Source organism: Spermophilus citellus (assembly GCF_964194105.1).
Source record: "Spermophilus citellus genome assembly, chromosome: 1".
Lineage (NCBI taxonomy): Eukaryota > Metazoa > Chordata > Mammalia > Rodentia > Sciuridae > Spermophilus > Spermophilus citellus.
In genome coordinates, this window is record NC_138182.1 from 41,676,396 (window position 1) to 41,695,774 (window position 19,379).

General features: G+C 39.7%; 1 protein-coding gene across 5 annotated transcripts in view; it reads right to left on the bottom strand.

Moving 5' to 3' along the window:
- Positions 1–19,379, bottom strand: part of LRCH1 (leucine rich repeats and calponin homology domain containing 1) — a 201,562-nt gene that overhangs the window by 13,046 nt on the left and 169,137 nt on the right. For all 5 annotated transcript variants that reach the window (XM_081282147.1, XM_081282145.1, XM_081282146.1 and 2 more), the window contains 2 exons: positions 16,341–16,478; positions 5,257–5,334 (listed from right to left, as the gene is read on the bottom strand). In XM_081282147.1, the coding sequence (XP_081138273.1) occupies positions 5,257–5,334; positions 16,341–16,478 (216 nt within the window). The remainder of the gene's footprint in view (positions 1–5,256; positions 5,335–16,340; positions 16,479–19,379) is intronic.

Below are 19,379 nucleotides of genomic sequence, written 5' to 3' on the forward strand. Positions count from 1 at the left end.
AGAACACTCCTCTTATCTAGGAAGCAGTGTCATTATGTCACAGAGGCTGGGCTTCATTCAAGTGGGTGAGGCCTAGAGCCAAAGCCTCTGGGTGGTTTAAATTAAATCAAGACATCCAAAGAAAAATGAAAGGGTCTAAGCCCATATGATAGGGAAAATCTGAATGGGCACAAGCACCATGTGGAGTGTGGCTGCTGTAGCCACCTGAGAACCATCAGGTTCCACCCACGTCTCAGAGCCAACAGCAGCCAGCTCTAGCCCCTGCCAGGAGCCCAGGAAGCCAACCAGGGCTGACATTTTCAAGGGAACTTAGAATGTTCTGATGGTTGTGCTTGCCAAAATTTAGCCCCAATGAGCAGGTCTTAGGGATGATATTTCTGAAAAGTGAAATAGGGAAAAACTAAAACCCAAGGAAATTTAAAGAGGTAAAACCTCACCATATGTTTACAGAATATCTGTAATGTTTGAAGGTGTTTGAAAAACACAGTCAATGCTCTCAAGCACCCCTAGAGGCAAGTGTGGGGATGTACATTTCAATTCCAGTAAGCAACAATCACAATCAGCAGAGGTTAAAAGATCTGGTAACAGTGAACACAAGGACATGACTAAGATTGGCTCAGATTCCCCACATTCTATGGACAGAAACAGAAATGTAGACAGATCTGTCAAAGGGTTTAATTTTCATAGATGTTCTGGGTGTCACATAGTCTAAATTCTAAAAACACTTTGGAATATATTTAATTTAAATATATTTCTAAAACTCACTATGCTTATAAAAGTATTTTTAATCTAAAATATCATGGCACAGGAATGTTGATGGTCATTCCAAAAAAGTCCAAATTCACAGACATGTGTAAGGTGGCCAGGAGGAAGAGAAGTATAGAGGATTTCCAGTAACTGCCAATTTTATGAACTTAGAGGTAACACTAATTATTAATTAGCAACTAGTTTATCTCAAAACATAATTAAAGACTTTTCAAAGATGCTATTTCTAAAATGATTTATTCTCAACCATGCACATATGAAAGACCATCAAACCATTAGCCAGAGGTGACCAGCAGGCATATCTCCCAGGGAAAAGATGCTCACGTAAACAGTAGCACAGACTACCTAAAAATGAAGCACTGATTTTACAAGCTAGAGATGGGATCTTTTAAAAAAAGATTATTTAGTGTAATAATAAATCTGTCAGTCTATATCTCTGGTTATTCAACCTCAAAATTAACCAATATAAATGCAACACTGAAATAAATATTATAAGAAGAATCCCACTCTCCCTCCCCAAAAACTGTGTGGGTTATGATTTAAAATGAAACAAAAGTCGTTGATTTAGGGGAAGGGAAGGAGAGGTACAAGGCTCAAGAATGGAAACGAAACATATTTCTCCTTGAGATGAAAGCAAATAAACAAAAAAATAATGGCTTCAATTTATATACCGTCTTTGAATCACAAAAAATGTGACCAGTTACATAATGTAAGTGACCTAACCCTCACAATAGGTGTGTAACAGAAAAGCTACCACTATTACTTTCAGATCTAAAATCTCACTATAAAGCACAACAAAAGTAAAAAGAAGAAAAAACTCAGCCATAATTCCACTTACATTAAAACCATCATTGTTAGCCTCTGAACTATGTTAAGCTTTTAGTTTTAACTCCATTTGGCTGGTGCAGAAGCTGAGGGACACCAATGACCTGTGCTTGTGGACATGGAATGAAAACATCCTCCTATAGACCTAAAAGGACCCTGGGCTGCCCACATAGGCAGGAAGGGGCCAGTGACTATCAAGATGTCTGCCACCCACCTCAGATGAGTCCCTGTGTGCTTTCTCTCTTGAGATACAATGGAGATGAAGGGCCAGGCAGTTAGAACCAAGTACATTTCTACTTAAAGTCCCCTCATCTAAAGTGTTCAACTAAGGACCTTACTCCTTACAGAGTTCTGAGGTCAAGGCAACTTATTTAAAATTGAGTAGACAAATTTCCCTGGTGAACCAAACATCTATTCTTTAATACTTTTAAGGCTTCATAAATTAAAGAGATTTCTTTCACCCAGAGAGAACACAAATGAGAGCTCTAAAACAACCCTAAGTGTGGATCCATTTGGAAACCATGAATCTGACACAGAGGTCAGAAGCCAGCAACAACCAAACTGACTCAGAAATGGAAAAAGAAACTCAGCAGATTCATAAATGGCCCCATGAGCCCAAGGCCTAACTAGACTCAGATTCACAGGTGATACAAAACTTTCTCCTGAAGGATTCAGAAGCCCAACCAAGTTGATGCTAGCTAGCGCAGAGATCAAGGACAGCTGCATGATCTGACCATCTGGCCTCAGTACCACAAAGGATACAGATGCTGCTAACACTCCCTACAAGTCTGCATGGAGCCAATGGAAGAAGCCATGTTTACTGAAAGTCAGTCCAGAACCACTCTTTTCCACCCTACTGTAAAAACTGGGTTTAAAATTCTACCCAAGAACAGTCTTGAACACCGCCCTCTACTATTTATCCAGTGAATTTAGGTACTATCAGATCATCCTGCATAGACACATTTCCTGAATGCTCAACAAACCATAGGCTGCTACATCACACATGGCTATTTCATGAACCCTGGGGTGAAGAGCTGGGATTGTGCTCATGGGGACTTCTAAAAAAAAAAAAAAAAAAAAAACACCAAAACAATGAACTATAATGATAGCAATAAATGACTTCATATGTAATTGTTACTTAAATCTGTTCAGCTACTGTTTTCCACTCATGTGCACCTGATAGACCATATGAGCTACTCACCCTAACTTCAGTTTGTAGTTTTAAATGGTAGTTCTATTAAAAATAGACTTAGAGTACAGCTGTGAAATCTTAGTCATTATGACTTACATTGTCAACTAGTTAGCTTATAAAATGCAGAACTCAAGATCTCTGGGGTGTATGTGTATGTATAAGCTATGGATAAAGAAAGTAAACTTTGCAGAGTAGAGAGAATTAACTGTGTTAAAAACTGAAAATTAATGAATATATAAGAATTAAGTTTGATTGAAGGCAAAAAAGTAATAATGCAGGTCCTCTGTGATTTTTCTGTACCAATCTTTCAAAATGTCTAATTATAGATGGAATGTTTCTGCAAGTGTTCTTATGATAACACTATCTTTTTAGTGTAAATCATCAGTTGTAGGGAGCCACATGTACATTCAAACATTGAGACTCTTAAGAAGTAAAAGGAACATATGTGTCTGAGAAGGAGGAGGCCATTTGACCCCACAATTTACTGTGATAGCCCTAAATGGAAACATGTCCTTTTGCATTCTGTGAGATGAAAACATGCTGTTTTGAGTATAGAACAAGACTTTCCAATTGTCTTCCATTTGGGAATTTCTGGTTTTCCACTAGAATAATTCTTTCTTGTTTTAACATTCTTACTAAAGAATTTTAATTGGCCACTGGCTTTTTCTAGTAGCAATGACCTTAAAGGAACTCTAAGGCACCAGTAAAATGCTGTTGCATCATCCATCAGGATGGAAATAAACGTGTACACACACACACACACACACACACACACACCCCCCACACAAAAACACACATATACACACACACAGTAGACTTGAAAAACACCTGAAACCTTAAGAATAATTTTTTTTTTTAAATTCCAAGTGATATACTTCTTACTAAGCATAGTTAATTGGAACATTAGCAAAAAAGGTCATTCCATCTCTATCTAACCTTCTTGGGAATTATGAGTTACCTATTAGTGTTAGGAGCACTATGCTAGGGGCATAAACCAGAAACTGTAATAAATCTTGCTCTGCATTTTTATGGTAATTTTATTTCCTTTTTCCTATTTTAAAAGGAAATTGTAATACCAGCTTACTCAAGAGAAATGGGTAAGGGCATTTCACCACTGTAAGCCAAAAACAAAAACCTGCACTGATGAGTTTTAAATCATCCCAGGGGGCTAAGGCCATAACTCCTCAGTGCTTTCTAGTCCAGACACGAATAATCTGTCATCTGGAACTTGGCATGGGAGTTTTGATTAACACACAGGAAATCTTACCAGGCCAAGAAAAAATTGTTAGTAAATGTATGCAAGAATTTTCACAAATAGTCAAAGTCAAGGATGTATATGCAATATTAAAATGTACATGTACAAAACAGACACAGACTCACACTACTGGAAGTGGAAAGCAGAACTGATCACAAAGACATCTGGTCTGTTAGATAAAAGTTACATTCTTTTATAAAATGAATTTATAAGTCTCTTAATTGATACAGCTCCCAGTTAAGGATTATGCTTTTATAATGCTCTCCTTTTCCTAAAGAAAGATTAGAAGCCTCTTGCCAACCCCACACCATCTCTTAATCTACTAAATTAAAACAAGAAGGGGATATTAAAAAAAAGACACAACAAGGGGAAGAAAAGAGGGGAGAAGGGCAGGATCACTTTGGTCAAATCCAGTAACTCCTACCGATGAGGAGAACTACTGAATTTTAATTCTTTCACATGTTCAAAAACAGTATCTCATGACAAGATTTTTAAGTTGCTCTATGCTGGGGTCTTAGGAAAAACAGAAGAAATCATAGGAAATAAAACTGCTATCCATTTCCATTTATTACAGTGATGGCTACAGAGAATTACCAACTGGTCCTACAGCAGACCAAAGGAGGAAAAGTAAATGCAAACACTTCATAAACCATAAAGCAACACACAAGCATTGTTATTATTATCCTTAATAATAACAATGATTATCATATTTTCAATGTTCAGTATTTGATTCACATACTCAAAATGCAACTACAGGGAATGAAAATCAACAGTTACTAGGGCTACTATAGGTCTCTTCTTTAGAGCTCTGAATAAGGAAACCATCAGCTTCAAAGTTCTATTGAACTTGCTCATTTATAGCCTCAGCAACTTCTGTTCTTAGACTAGAGAATCTACTGATTCTCGTTTATCTAGCTGATTAATTTTTTTCCAGCTTGGAATTTCACATTTATTTCAAAATTTTAAAGAAATTATTATCCCTTTTCCCTCAGCATTGAACATACTTTATAAAGCCATATTAATATCACTGCTCATGTCCCCAAAGAAATAGAGCAATTTAAATTAAAATTTTATATAACAAACCCCAAGATTATTCCTTGAGAAAGGTTGAGACTAAAAAAGAATGTGCAAAGCTTTACCTACACTAAATGGTTCTAGCACATACATGAAATAAAATTTTTACTAAGACATGGTTATTTGAACAAAGTCTGATGTTTACCTCTGGTACTCCCAGTTTTCGGCATGCTTCCAAAAAGTTTTCCACATTTCTTCTGCATTTGGCCATGCTAAGTTTGGGCTATAAGTACAAATACACAGAAATACCATATTATTAAAATAAAAACATTACTGAGAAACATCTTCTAAAGATAAAATTTGTTAATAGTTTGGGCTGTATTCTTGGAGACATTGTGTATGTGTATGCATACAGATGTATACTCATATAAGTATGGATATGGATATATAAGATGTATATATACCAAGATGCATGCAAAGTTTTCTGCATACATATACATACATGTGTATGTGCATGCACACACCACACACACACTCCTACACACAGTTTTTATGGGAACATATTGCTGTGTAACCTACTTTATTTCACCTAAATATATACTTTACACATCACCTTTCTGCATCAACAAACATATTTCTATAGGAAAGGTTTAATTTATTAGGCTAAGTAATTGCCTCAGCAAAGTGACAGATTTAATCAGAAAGATGCAATGAGGTAAACAGCACCAAAAATAGTGGGTGTTTAGGATTTAACCCAAAGCATCTCACCACTGAGTTGACTTCTGTTACAGATGACCTTGAAAGTGTGGGATGGAAAATAGGTTCACTTGATTCATATGTTCTAATTTTTGCATGGAAAATTTTAAACTCTTTCCTGCTAACTTTTAATATTCCACTGTTAGTTTCCTTAAGAGAGAAGCAAGAAGCATAACTGATCCCAACAGTCTTGTGTAGAAGCCATGATTTACAAAGACTACCCTTATCCTGTTAATAGTGAGAATGAAGTACATCTTACAGGGACTCAAGCCAATCATCATTGAAGTCTAAACCTGTGCAGCATTTATTAAATAAAAGAAAATGAAAGGGCATCCCTCATTCTCCTCTACCTACAAAGAAGAAAGCAAGCATGTTGCCCCATAGAATAACTTCTGGAAGGTTAAACAAATCCTTCATATTGGCTAGAAAGGGAGTCGTGCCCCTCAGCTGGGCTGCATAAGATGTGACAAGCAGCTGCCAGGGTGGTTTTGCCCTCGCCCCAGAACATCTTGGGACATGCTAATGGTGTAACACAACCATACTTACTGTTTCCTAAGTGTTAGATGCTACACTTGGTATAAAGAACAACTGTGCGACCAAAAGATGCAAACCATGTGGTCACTTAGCTCAAGTGTAGCTGGAAACATTAACAAGCTAAAGGAAACTGTAATATAAAATAGGACAGTTCTTAGTGGGGAAGGAGTTACTATAAGGGAAAAAATACAAACGACAAGGAGACCTGATCGCAAGGAGTCAAGAATGGTTTGCATCTTGTAAACACTGAAGCAGCAGAGAACTGGGAGCTGGGGTTGCTGAAGGCCAAGCATGTGGGGAGCCATTCTGACACGTGATTGGGTGACTCCCGTTAAGGGCCTGAGGCACTCTGGCTGTGTCGGAGTTATCCCGACCCTTTCCTGATGAGAGAGCCCATCCGTGTGGGGGTGTGCGTAACCACTGACCCTGGAGACCCAATCACTGACCCTGACCTTGGAGTGCAGCCCCCCCTCAACCTTCATTGGATGGAATTCTCCCCTGAATCTCTTGTCCCCCCAAATAAAAGGCTACTCCCCGGCGTGTTCGCTCTCTCTCTCTCCTGCTAGCCCAGAGTAATCCTCGCTGCCCTGCTGGGCGGCTGGAGGCAGGGAAACAGGGAGGCGAGCCGTCTCGGACCTAGCAATGTAAAATAAGGTACTGTCTGTGTGTTTTATTTTGATCTCTTCTAACTAACTTAATGCCAGAACCTCATTAATGAAACCACTGCGCAGGCCGCGTGGTAGAATTGGCGCCCAAGAGGGGGGCATTCTGAATTAGTTAGATTGAGTGGGAGCGCGCGCTAAAAAGATTAAGGGAAAGAGAAAATAAAGGAAAGTAAGGAATAAAGAATAAAGAAAAGGAAGAGGTGACATTTGGGTCACAAAAGTAATAAAGAGGATAAGGAAAATAAGAAATAAGATAAGAGAAAGGAAGAAGTGACATTTGGGTCACAAAAGTACCGGGAGATATTGAAGGAAAGAGACGTTAATTTACTTAAAATGGGAAATTCTACTTCTTCGGATAAGGAAATGTATCTAACTATTTTAGACAGTATAATTAATCAGAAAGAAAAACAGATAAAGAAAACTCACTTATTGCAATTCTTAAAGATTGTAGGTGAATATTGTCCTTGGTTTTGTGACCAAGAGTCTCCAAATTTACTTACTTGGGAGAAATTAGGAAGAAAGTTACAGAGAGTTTGTCTTTCTACTGAAATACCTGGAGGTATAGAGAATATACAGAAAACTTGGACGGCCCTAGAAGTCTGTCTCTTTGAATACATGGACCAAAGTCCGTGGCCACCAGAAGACCTTCTGAGAGGTATTCAAAGAGCCATTAGGTCTATTCAAATGGAAAATCAGCCTGAAGCTAAATTAATTTCCTTTCCTTTGAGCCGTTTTAAAACAAAAGCGCTAGGAGCTAAAACAAAGGTTAGAATTGTGCAAGCTAGCCCGCAGACAGATTGTACAGAACAGCATGATAAAGAAGAAACATCTCTAATCTTGGAGAGCCCTCCAGAAGTGGTAAACAATCTTCCTGGAGAGGAAAATACAAAGGAAACTCCTAGTGGGGCTCAGGTTTCTTCTCAACCACGTGAGTTAGAAACCCAAATTCCAAATGGCGATAGTACAGAGTCTGATAGCAGCTCACAGTCTGAGGAAGAAGAATTAGACATAGAAACTCAGGACTTAGAGAGAAATTTTAATAGACTGCATTTAGCACCACCTGCTCAAGCTTTTAAAATTCGGCCGGTACCTGCTAGAAGGACCAAATTTAACAGGTGTGCTGAATTAAAGATGACTTTTCTTACCCCAGTTCAGCAAGGTATTAAGAAGGCTCAAGAAATGGGAGAGGATACTACTGGTTTTCACCTCTTTCCAGTTTTTGAGCAAACTAATGAACAAGATCAGAGAGTTAGAGTTCATGCTGTAATCCCTTTTAAAACTATCAAGGAATTGAAAAATGCATGTGAAACGTACGGCCCAAATTCGCCTTTTGTTCAGAGTCTAATAGAAAATATTTGCTCACAACCCCTTCCTCCTAGTGATTGGATTTTTTTAGCCAGATCTTGTCTGAGCGGGGGAGATTACTTGCTTTGGAAAACTTACTGGACTGATTTTTGTAATGAACAAGCAGAAAGGAACAGGAGACAGGGCATAGAAACGCCAGTAACGATGTTTTTAGGGACTGAAGATTTTGCTGATTTAGAAAGACAGTTAAATTATGATTTTGTAGTGTACAATCAAATAACTGATTGTGCAAAACGTGCCTGGAGGCAAATTGTCCCCAAGGACCAGTCCAATTTAGTTCTTACCAAAATCAGACAAGGTGCCAGTGAGACTTATTCAGATTTCGTAGCCCGACTATATCAGGCTACGAACAGGTCCATCGGGGACCCAGGAGCTAGCGAATTTATCGTTAGGCAATTGGCTTTTGAGAACGCAAATAAAATCTGTCAAGATGTTCTCCAACCCATTGCGGAGAGTTCAGATGGCACGGATCAGCCCGCTTTCTCACCGCCGCCGCCTCCACCGGCATTTCCTCCTGGCGGGAGCCCGGGAATTCCAAGACCGGTCGCACAGTGTGACGTCATCGCGCCGGCCATGGGGGCCGCCATCTTTAGATTTACCGGAACAAAACAAACAGTTTCCATGCCGACCATGGGGGCCGCCATCTTTAATTTTACCGGAGCGGAACCACAGTTTCCGTACAAACCCCTAATGATTTTCAAGGCTTTTAAGAGAGATATTTCAGCCTATGGGATCATTACAGCCAGGACTTCCCTCCCCCACAGCCATTCCTTTAGATTATAGCTTGATGGTAATAGATTTAAAGGACTGTTTTTTCTCTATAAGGTTACATCCTGAAGATTGTGAAAAATTTGCTTTCACTGTCCCAGCAGTTAATTTTAAGGAACCTGTTAAAAGATACTGCTGGAAAGTTCTTCCTCAGGGAATGCGTAATAGTCCTACACTGTGTCAAAAATATGTTGATCAGGCAATAGATCCCATTAGAAATAACTTCCCTGATGCATATATTATTCATTTTATGGATGATATACTATTGGCTCATATTAATTCAGAAGTACTTTCAGAAATTTTTACTCAGTTAGAGACCTCACTTACAACAATGGGTTTAAGTATAGCTCCTCAAAAAATTCAAAAGGTATCTCCTTTTCAATATGTAGGTCAGATAATTCAAGGGAGTACAATCCGTCCTCAAAATCTTCAGATAAGAGTTAAGGAGTTACATACCCTTAATGATTTTCAAAAATTATTAGGAGATATTAACTGGCTAAGACCATCCTTAAAGTTAACTACTTCTGAGTTAAGTCCTTTATTTCAGATATTACAAGGAAATCCTTCTCCGACCTCTCCACGTCAACTAACTTTGGAGGCCAAAGCAGCCTTAAGGAAAGTGGAAATTGCAATTAAAAATGCACAGCTTACTAGAATAGATCCTAAAGAAATAATGTATTTATTAATATTTCCAACTGAGCATACCCCAACAGGAGCCATATGGCAAAAATTAGGAGTTATTGAATGGATTTACTTATCTCATTCCCCTCAAAAAACATTAATTCCTTTTCATGATTCTATAGCTCAATTAGTAATTAAGGGTAGAACTAGGATTTTACAATTAATTGGATCTGAGCCTGATATCATAATTATTCCATTTTCTGTTCAACAGACTAATTGGCTTTTTCAAACTTCTAGTTCATGGCAGATAGCTTTTGCAGATTTTCCTGGCCAGATAGATAGCCATTATCCTCGTGATAAGATTGTACAATTTGCATCATTAACATCACTTATTTTTCCAAAGATTGTACTTTCCCATCCAATAGAGGGAGCTTTATCGGTGTTCACAGATGGTTCCAGCTCTGGTAAGGCAGGTTTCTTCAGCCGTGTTCACACAGAGGTAATACAAACTTCTTATACTTCTGCCCAAAGGGCAGAGCTCCAAGCTCTGATTTTTGCCTTAAATTATTTTTCAAATGAGCCTATTAATATCTATTCTGACAGCTTATATACAGTCAGAATTACCAAGAATATTGAAACCTCAGTTATTGGGTTTACTTCATCACAGGAGTTATTTGAATTATTTCATAATTTACAAAAGACAGTGCTAATGAGGAAGTACCCATGTTTTATTGGACACATCCGAGCCCATGCTAACCTCCCTGGACCTTTGGTTGCAGGTAATGATAATATTGATAAATTAGTAGCTTTTTGTCAACAGATGTCTTCATATGACTGTGCCCTAGCTTCCCATTCCTTGCATCATCAAAATGCTTCTAGCTTACGTAAAAAATTTAGTATTACCAGAGAACAGGCTCGTCAGATTGTAAGCCAATGCCCTTAGTGTGTTATTTACACTCCATCTCTGCCATCAGGGGTAAATCCCCATGGTTTAAAACCAAATCAAATATGGCAAATGGATGTAACTCATATTCCTCAATTTGGTAAGCAATGTTATGTGCATGTCATAGTGGACACTTATTCTAGATTTATTTTTGCCACAGCACGTACTAAGGAAAATACTCAACATGTAATTTCTCATTGCTTAGCAGCTTTTTCCGTTTTAGGGTGTCCTATGCAGATTAAAACAGATAATGCTCCAGCTTATGTAAGCTCTTCTTTTCAACAATTTTGCCAAGAGTTTCAAATTAATCATAAAACAGGAATTCCTTATAACCCCCAAGGTCAAGCCATTGTAGAACGAGCTCATTTATCTATTAAGCTTCAATTACAAAAATTAAAAAGGGGGGATAAGATTGTGACTCCCCAAAATAGCCTTAATCATGCCTTGTTTGTTTTAAATTTTTTAAACTGTGATACAGAAGGTCACACTGCTGCTGAGAGGCAAATGTCTCCCTCAGTGACAGGCCCATTAGGCAGAGTTCTGTGGAAAGATTTACAGACTGGTCAATGGAAGGGCCCAGATCCGGTAATATCATGGGGCCGAGGGCATGCTTGTATTTTTCCAGAAGGTGCTTTTCGTCCTATCTGGGTGCCTGAACGTGCTATCAGACATGGAGGAAATAGAACCCAGACTCAAGCGACTGAGGATCGACCCAGAAGAGCCACAACCCAGAAGGAGGAGATATCGGAAAAGGATGAAGAAAAACCAGATTGAACCAGCCGAAAAGCTGATTTCGTGGAAAGATGTGAAGAAGCTGACAACCCAGGCTTCCCAAATACTTCGACGCCTAGGAAAGAACAGGACCCCAGTCTTGATGGTAGCGACAATAATTGCCCTACTGGGCTGTCAGGTAAAAGGGAATCAAATAGACACTTATTGGACATATTTCCCAGATCCACCCCTGGTACACCCAGCTGTGTGGACTGGAGAATCTATTCCAGTATTTACTAATGACTCATTCATGATGGGAGGATTTACAGATACTCATATTACTCCCAATCATGTGACTAGATTTAATTTTTCTGGCTACAGTGCCCAATTACCTTTATGTTGGTCACATGATAAACATGCTGGCTGTCTGAAAGTATCATTTGAAGAAAAGACAGCGATTGGTAAACCTAGACTGACAAATAATTCTATTTATGGAGACTTAAAACCTAATACTAGATCAATAATTAAGATGGGACTTTCCCATAACAAGCCAGTCATTTCTGCAAAACCTCCACCGGTACCCCACTGTCCAAATAGTTCTATAATTGAAATTGGCACCTTTCCTAAATGGATGGATTGTGTAAATACCTTTCCTGTACAACATAAGGTGTCTAAAGCTGGTGGGTATATTTTAGACTGGTCTCCAAAAATTGATAAGAGACAATTACGAAGAAATTCTGCTATGACACCTGCAGGATTTGTTAGTAATATTTTGACCTATAGTAAAGGAGGTATTCAAAAAGATATTTGGCGTTTAATTGCTGCCTCAGAGTATTTACATTTTTCAGACAAACCTTTACCAAAATTTGTTGGCAAGAACTGTAAAGAGGGATCTTGCTATGGCCTAAGAGCCTGTGTCCAATCTCCTTATGTTTTAATTATTGGAAATGTAAAAGTTAGATGGATAGATGATTGATATTTTGTTACTTGTAATAAGTGCAACCTAACCAATTGTATTTCTAGGTATAATGGAGGAAAAGGAGTGCTAATACTTCATCAGCCCTCTTTTGTTTTATTACCTGCTAATATTTCAGAGCCATAGTATGCTGATGCTGGTTTACAAGTCCTGCAGCAAATTCATGCCCAGCTAACAAGACCTAAACGTGCTATTGGAGTCATAATTGTTGGTGTCTTAGCACTGGTCTCATTTATTGCCTCAACCGTCTCTGCATCTCTGACATTGTCTCAGAATATTCAGCATGCAAAATTTCTTAATAATTTAGCTCAAAATACTTCCAAGGCTCTGCGTAATCAAGTAAATATTGATGAAAGGATTGAGACTAAGTTAAACGCCTTAGAGGCGACTGTTATTAACATTGGTAATGAACTTTCAGCCTTAAAATTTAAGGAAAGGCTTAAATGCCATGCTAATTATAAGTATGTATGTGTTACAGCTGCCAAGTACAATGCTTCTCTCTGGGATTGGGAGAAGGTTAAAAACCATTTATTAGGCATTTGGCAAAATAGTAATAATAGCTTGGATATTCTGGAACTTCATCGCCATATCCAAGACATTCAAAATAATAGAGCTGATTTTTCAGATCCTTCTTCTTTGGCTAACCAAATATTGAAGGAGTTAAATGGATTCAACCCTGGAAATATTCTTAAACACTCCGCTTGGTACCTTATTGGATTATTCTCTTTGCTGTTAATTCTCTTTTGTATTGTAACTATAGGATGGCGAGTCTTCCAATCAAGAATCTGGGGACTCCAGAGAGTGAACCGCCGCCTCATTGTTAAGAATAGAAAGGGGGAATATGTGGGGAGCCATTCTGACACGTGATTGGGTGACTCCCGTTAAGGGCCTGAGGCACTCTGGCTGTGTTGGAGTTATCCCGACCCTTTCCTGATGAGAGAGCCCATCCGTGTGGGGGTGTGCGTAACCACTGACCCTGGAGACCCAATCACTGACCCTGACCTTGGAGTGCAGCCCCCCCTCAACCTTCATTGGATGGAATTCTCCCCTGAATCTCTTGTCCCCCCAAATAAAAGGCTACTCCCCGGCGTGTTCGCTCTCTCTCTCTCCTGCTAGCCCAGAGTAATCCTCGCTGCCCTGCTGGGCGGCTGGAGGCAGGGAAACAGGGAGGCGAGCCGTCTCGGACCTAGCAATATAAAATAAGGTACTGTCTGTGTGTTTTATTTTGATCTCTTCTAACTAACTTAATGCCAGAACCTCATTAATGAAACCACTGCGCAGGCCGCGTGGTAGACAAGCAGATGAGGTAGGCAGCAGCCTTCCAGGCAGAGAAGTGCCTGCCCATAGACTGGAGCAGAGAGCAAAGGCACAGACAGTAAGCAGACTCCAGGCCAGAGGTGGCCGGTGGCCGGGCCTATCAGAAACAGCTTCAAGAAGCTCACTTTAGCAGTTTAATATTTTGCACAGTTAAAAAAAAAAAAAAAAAGAAGCTCACTGCAGTTTGGGTGAATGGACAGGCAGAAACCAACTGTATCTCTCAAAAGAAAAAATGTAATGTAACAGCACAGGCTAAAATCTATTACATGCCTTAAAACTGATATTTAGAAAGAGTTTTAGTGACAGTGGGAGAATATTTAGGTTTGAATAATAAATTTTATAAATTCCTAAAGAATATACATCAGAGAGAAGATCATAATCAAGAATAAATGTACAGAACATGTGAGTAGTGAAGAAGAAGGTTAATCATGACTATCTTTGAGCAATAGGAAAAGGATGATTTATTTTTCTTTTTTCAATATTTATTTATTTACTTATTTTGCTGTGCTGGGGGTTGAACCCAGGACTTTGTACATGCTAGGGAAATGTTCTCCTTCTGAGCTAAATCCCTAGTGCACTTTTGTTTTTCTTTATTTTTTCTAATCAGGCATTATTTTTCTCAATTAAAAAATTTAATATCATAAAAAGAAAAAACTGAAAAGATTTCTAAAGTACGGTATTGTTTGTCTGGAAAAATGAATAAAATAAACAAGGTGTATAGATTAGTGACTCAGAGTGTCCTCTGGCACCTTATCAAAGGATAGCTGTATGTTCCTTTTGGAGGCTGAGGACTCAGTGGCTTTTGCGTAATTGGGGAAACATAATAAAATGAGAACATGGTGCATGGCTCAGGCAACTTACGGCTGTTTGAACCCCATCTGCAAAAGATACCAGAATGTCTCTTACTGGATCAAAGGGTGGAATTTACTATACTCCACTGAGGCTATTAGAGGCAGATTTGAAAGAAAAGCCAAATTGGTCTCCCCACAAGTCACACTTTTGAAAGAAAAAATGAATTCAATATTATAGAAAAGAAATTGACAGTTCAAATGGGATCATTGGCTCACTTTTCCTACTGCCAAGAGAAAACAAAGTAGGATTAATAATGCCATCATGAGACTTTCCTGGGCACAGGGATGGGGACAGGGCTTTTCATAAGCTTTCTCCCAATACACTGAATACATTGTACCTTGAGATTAGGAGCTAAGGATTCTTAGCATCTGCTCTCTATATAATCATGAGTGATAGTAATGGTTCACCTTTGTGTGCGTACCCTCTGTCGTATCTCATCTCACCAGAACAATGCCATGACAGAGAAGAGCAAACCGAGTTCAAGACAGAATATACAACTTGCCAAAGTCCTACCTATGACTGTCAGACACAGACCTAGAATTTTCACCCAAACTTTACATTCTTAGCTCTAAACTCTGTTGCCTCCCCTAATGCAGCGCTGTGAAGAGAAATTCTTCTTTCTTCTCTGTCTAAGCTCTATGTGGGTTTCAAAGACAAGCTTATCCCTGGTTCCTTCCCTGGCGCCTCAGTAACTATAGAACAGACTGCAGTTCTCTCTGGCTCACATGAGGACAAGGATCCCATGTCTCCCCCATAGGGGAAGATGAGAAATTGGGGGGCACTGATGCCAGCAAGTCTCTGGCACAGAGAGATGGAAAAAGGGTGGAATACACGATTGGCTAACTGACCTCTGGCTTGACAGGTCATTAATAATTTCCCACAGAATGCACATCTTTTCAGGACAACCCTAAAATCCCAATGATGAAAAAGGGGAAGATTTCATTTAGAAGGGAAGCCACTAACTGCAAGAGCTTTCTAAAAAGACCCTCATCGTTTGGAATAAGGCTGCGTGAGAAATGAATCTTTACATTCTTCTCGTCTTGAAGTTAGCACCACGAGCTGAGGGCCATTGCCAAATAGGAATGACGCATCGAAATTTCCTTGCCAGCGTATCCCATGTTAAATGGACTTGCCTTGGAAATTTGCTGTGACATTGCATGTGTGTTTGAGAAAGGTGACCCTGCTCAAGGACGAGGGTGGATCCAGGTTTAGGGTGTATCCTGCAGGTTTTAGGAAGTATCCTGGTTTAAGACAATTTGGGTTTAGGGCGTTTAAGACAATCTGGGTTTAAGGCAGTTCCAGGTTTAAGGTTATTGCTGCTGGGAATAGGGCGTATCCTGCTGCCTGAGTTCCCGTTGAGTTCTCGTGGAATTGAGAAAGTATTTGGGACGTGAATTGTGCGGCAGAACTTGAATTTCCCCAGAACGTGTGTAGAGGCCGGTGTGAGTTCGGGAATAAAGAATTGCTGTTTGAATCTACAAGGTGTGTGGTGCCTCGTGATTCTGTGCCCAGCCAAGACTGCGGCAACCACGAGCAGTAATTTCTTTAAACTTGATGTCTGAAATAAAGTTTGTTTTTTTCTTGCCATTTACATGTTTAGTTTTCAATTTCATCCCTTCCTAGTGAAATGCCACTTCACTCAGACCCATTCCTTTGTTCTGGGCTTCTTGTTGTCTGGGGCCCAACAGAAAGGATCTGAGTGGGGTCCCAGGGATCCCTCTGGCATCCTTAACCAGAAATACTGTCTGAAGAGTCTGCTTACGTCAGTCAGTGGTACTTACAACCGCCGGTGAGGGGACATGGATGCTCGCGACAGACCGTGGGCGAATGTGATTGACCAGGTGGCAGAGGACAACGCCATCCATGAGGGCCGCGCCCAGGTCTTCGTGCAGTGAGACCTTGAGCCGCATCTCGATGCTCTGTGGAGGAATCAGAAGGGAGCCGGTCACTATGGACACTGAGGGTAAAATACAAGGACAAGTGTTCATGAACCAAGTCCCCAGTCTCTTAATGCAGACAGGGTTAAGAACACCTGGAAGATGGTGACCTTATTTAAATATTTTCAAACAATATGAACAATCCCTTGGCATAAAACCAGAATTGAGTTGTGTCCAAAATTTCTAATTGAAATGACAAGAACAATGAGATCACTTCTTGAGTTCAATGTTCCTCGGCCTCAGCTATGAAAACACAAAAACAGAATGAAGCGATAAATCAGAACCCAACCCGGGAGTGGTTCAGATCATCTGTAGGGGGTGGAAGAGGGATTCAGGACTGACTTGCTCTTAGATGATGTTTCAGTTGAGACATCAATTACTGTCGGTTTTCAAAAAACAAAAACAGTCGTTCTTTATATCTTTTACTTCTTTGCCGAGATTTTCTAGTTCTTTGCTGAAGACTCCATTTTTTCCTTTCCTGCAATTATATTCATCATTGCTAAAGAAGTATTTTTATCATAGGTACTTTAAAATATTTGCCAGGTGAACTGGGGTTGTGGCTCAGGGGTACAGCACTTGCCTAGCATGTGAGAGGCACTGGGTTCAATCCTCAGCACCACAGATAAATAAAATGAAGGAATTATGTCCACCTACAACAAAAAAACAAACTTTTTTTTGGGGGGGGTACTGGGATTAAATTCAGGGGCACTCAACTACTGAGCCATATCCCCAGTATTATTTTGAATTTTATTTAGAGATAGGGTCTCATTGAGTTGCTTAGCACCTCGCTTTTGCTGAGTCTGGCTTTGAACTCATGACCCTCCTGCCTCAGCCTACTGAGCTGCTGGGATTACAGGTGTGCGCCACCGTACCCAGCTCAAAAAATATTTTTAAAAAATATGTATTTGCCAATTTCAACATCCCTGCCAGACCAGTGCTGTCATCTGTGTTCACTTTGGTATCTTCCTGCTCCTTGGTGGGGTGAGTGGTTTTCAGTTGAAATCTGGACATTTTTATACTATGTTATGTGAATCTGAATCCTATTCAAACCTCGGGTTGTTTTTTGAAAGCTGCCCTCGCAGAAGGGGGAACCTTCTAGTCTAGTTACTGCCAGGTGAATGTGGAAATCCAGGTTTTCTATTTGGTCTCAGTTGGCCAGGGGGTGGGGCAGGGTGGAAATCCAGACTCCCAGGTGGTCTCTGCTGGTACTGTGGGAACAATGAGGCTCCTTACTAGCAGCAGGGATCAGGTTGCCCACTGCCTTCTCTCTCAGCAGCCCAGAAAGGCAGGAGTCAACCCACTTGATTAAGCGGTGAGGCTGGGACCATGGTTTCTTCCCTCTGGGGTTTAGCTGTCGTGAAAATTTAGGGTCTAAAGGTTTTCTGTGCTGCTAGATTGCCCATTTCCTGATTGGCTAGGGGAAGTAGGCTTTTGTTGGTTTTTTTCCTTTTTCTTCCAAAATCTGCGCCTTTTAGAGTTTTTAACTCCTTCAGCTCTTTGCCTCTGAGATATTTGAGGCAAAAAGAAAACCTGCGGGAGCTCACTTGTTTCTCAAGTCCCAAGGACCTCAGCCAGTCTCCCATCTTCTCTTAACCTTTCAGAGCACACCCAGATGTGCTTAGTGGGAGCAAGAGGAAAAGGTGTGTCTACTCCATCCTCTTGGGAGCAGAACTAGAGAAATTCATTTTAAGACCTTGAATACAAGTTTCTGCTTTGCAACAGAAGCTCCTTTTAACTGGATAACTGTTTATGAATAGTTGGCTTAATTTGGTGATTTGCCATAAATAAAATCGTGAAAAACAGTGTGTATAACAGAGTTGTATAAATCTCTTTCCAAACTCCCCTGTGTGTAGACACCTAATATTTTCAGGCCCTCTTTCAGTCTCTAATTTCATATCACTAAATTAATACAATCAATATGACCCAAGTTTAAGATAAAATGATAAGAGATAAAATGAGAGGCCCATGGTAGGTTCCTGATCTTATTTTTGCTTTTACTAGGAAGTTGACCTTCCAAATTTATAGCACATCCAAATACAATGGGCAAGTGACATCCAAACACTCTTATGCTTGTTAAATCAAACACAGTGACACTTAAAGTGGTGCCAAGAGAGTTTTTTCTTTTTTAATTCTTCCCCCTTGACTGCTTGCTAACCCATATGTGGAATACCATCTGCAATAACAAATGTGTTGACTTATCTTGGCTTGGGTTTTATTTATAGGATTTATTGTTTTTTTGTAGAATTCACTGCTGTCTGAAATTACATATTTATTTGTTTCCTTCTTATTTAGTATCTCTTCCCCAAGATGACAGGATTCATTAGAGCAGGGGCCTTATTTAGCTCTTTCCATACGCATGACCTAGATATATGGCCTGGTATAGACTGGCGGTCAGTAAACATTTGCTTGTGAAAGGAGATTTAACATAAAACCTGCATCTTCCAAGAAGCTTCTTAACCTCTCCTAGGTCATACTTCTCTTCAAATGTAATAAACTTACGCCGCAATTCATAAAGTGCTGCCTTTAATAACTAATACCAACTTGTTCTCCCCCCGGGGGACTGATTCATGTACTGCTATTTCACCTTCCATCTACAATCTTCCTAGGTACACATAAAGTCCCCGAGGATACCCAAATATCTATGGAGTTCCCACCAGGAACTGGAAAATTACAACAAGGCACCAGACAGCTCTGGTCCCCGCCATCACCAAGCTTAAAATCCCCAAAGGCGCCCCGTGCAAGACTTCATCTTTCAGAGGAATTCAAATGGTTTGCCTAGTACATGATTGATTTAAAGACTCTGACCAGTTTTGGGTACAAAATGAAGACCACTATAAACAGCTTTAAATTCATAGAGTATTATTGTTAAGCAAACAAACAATG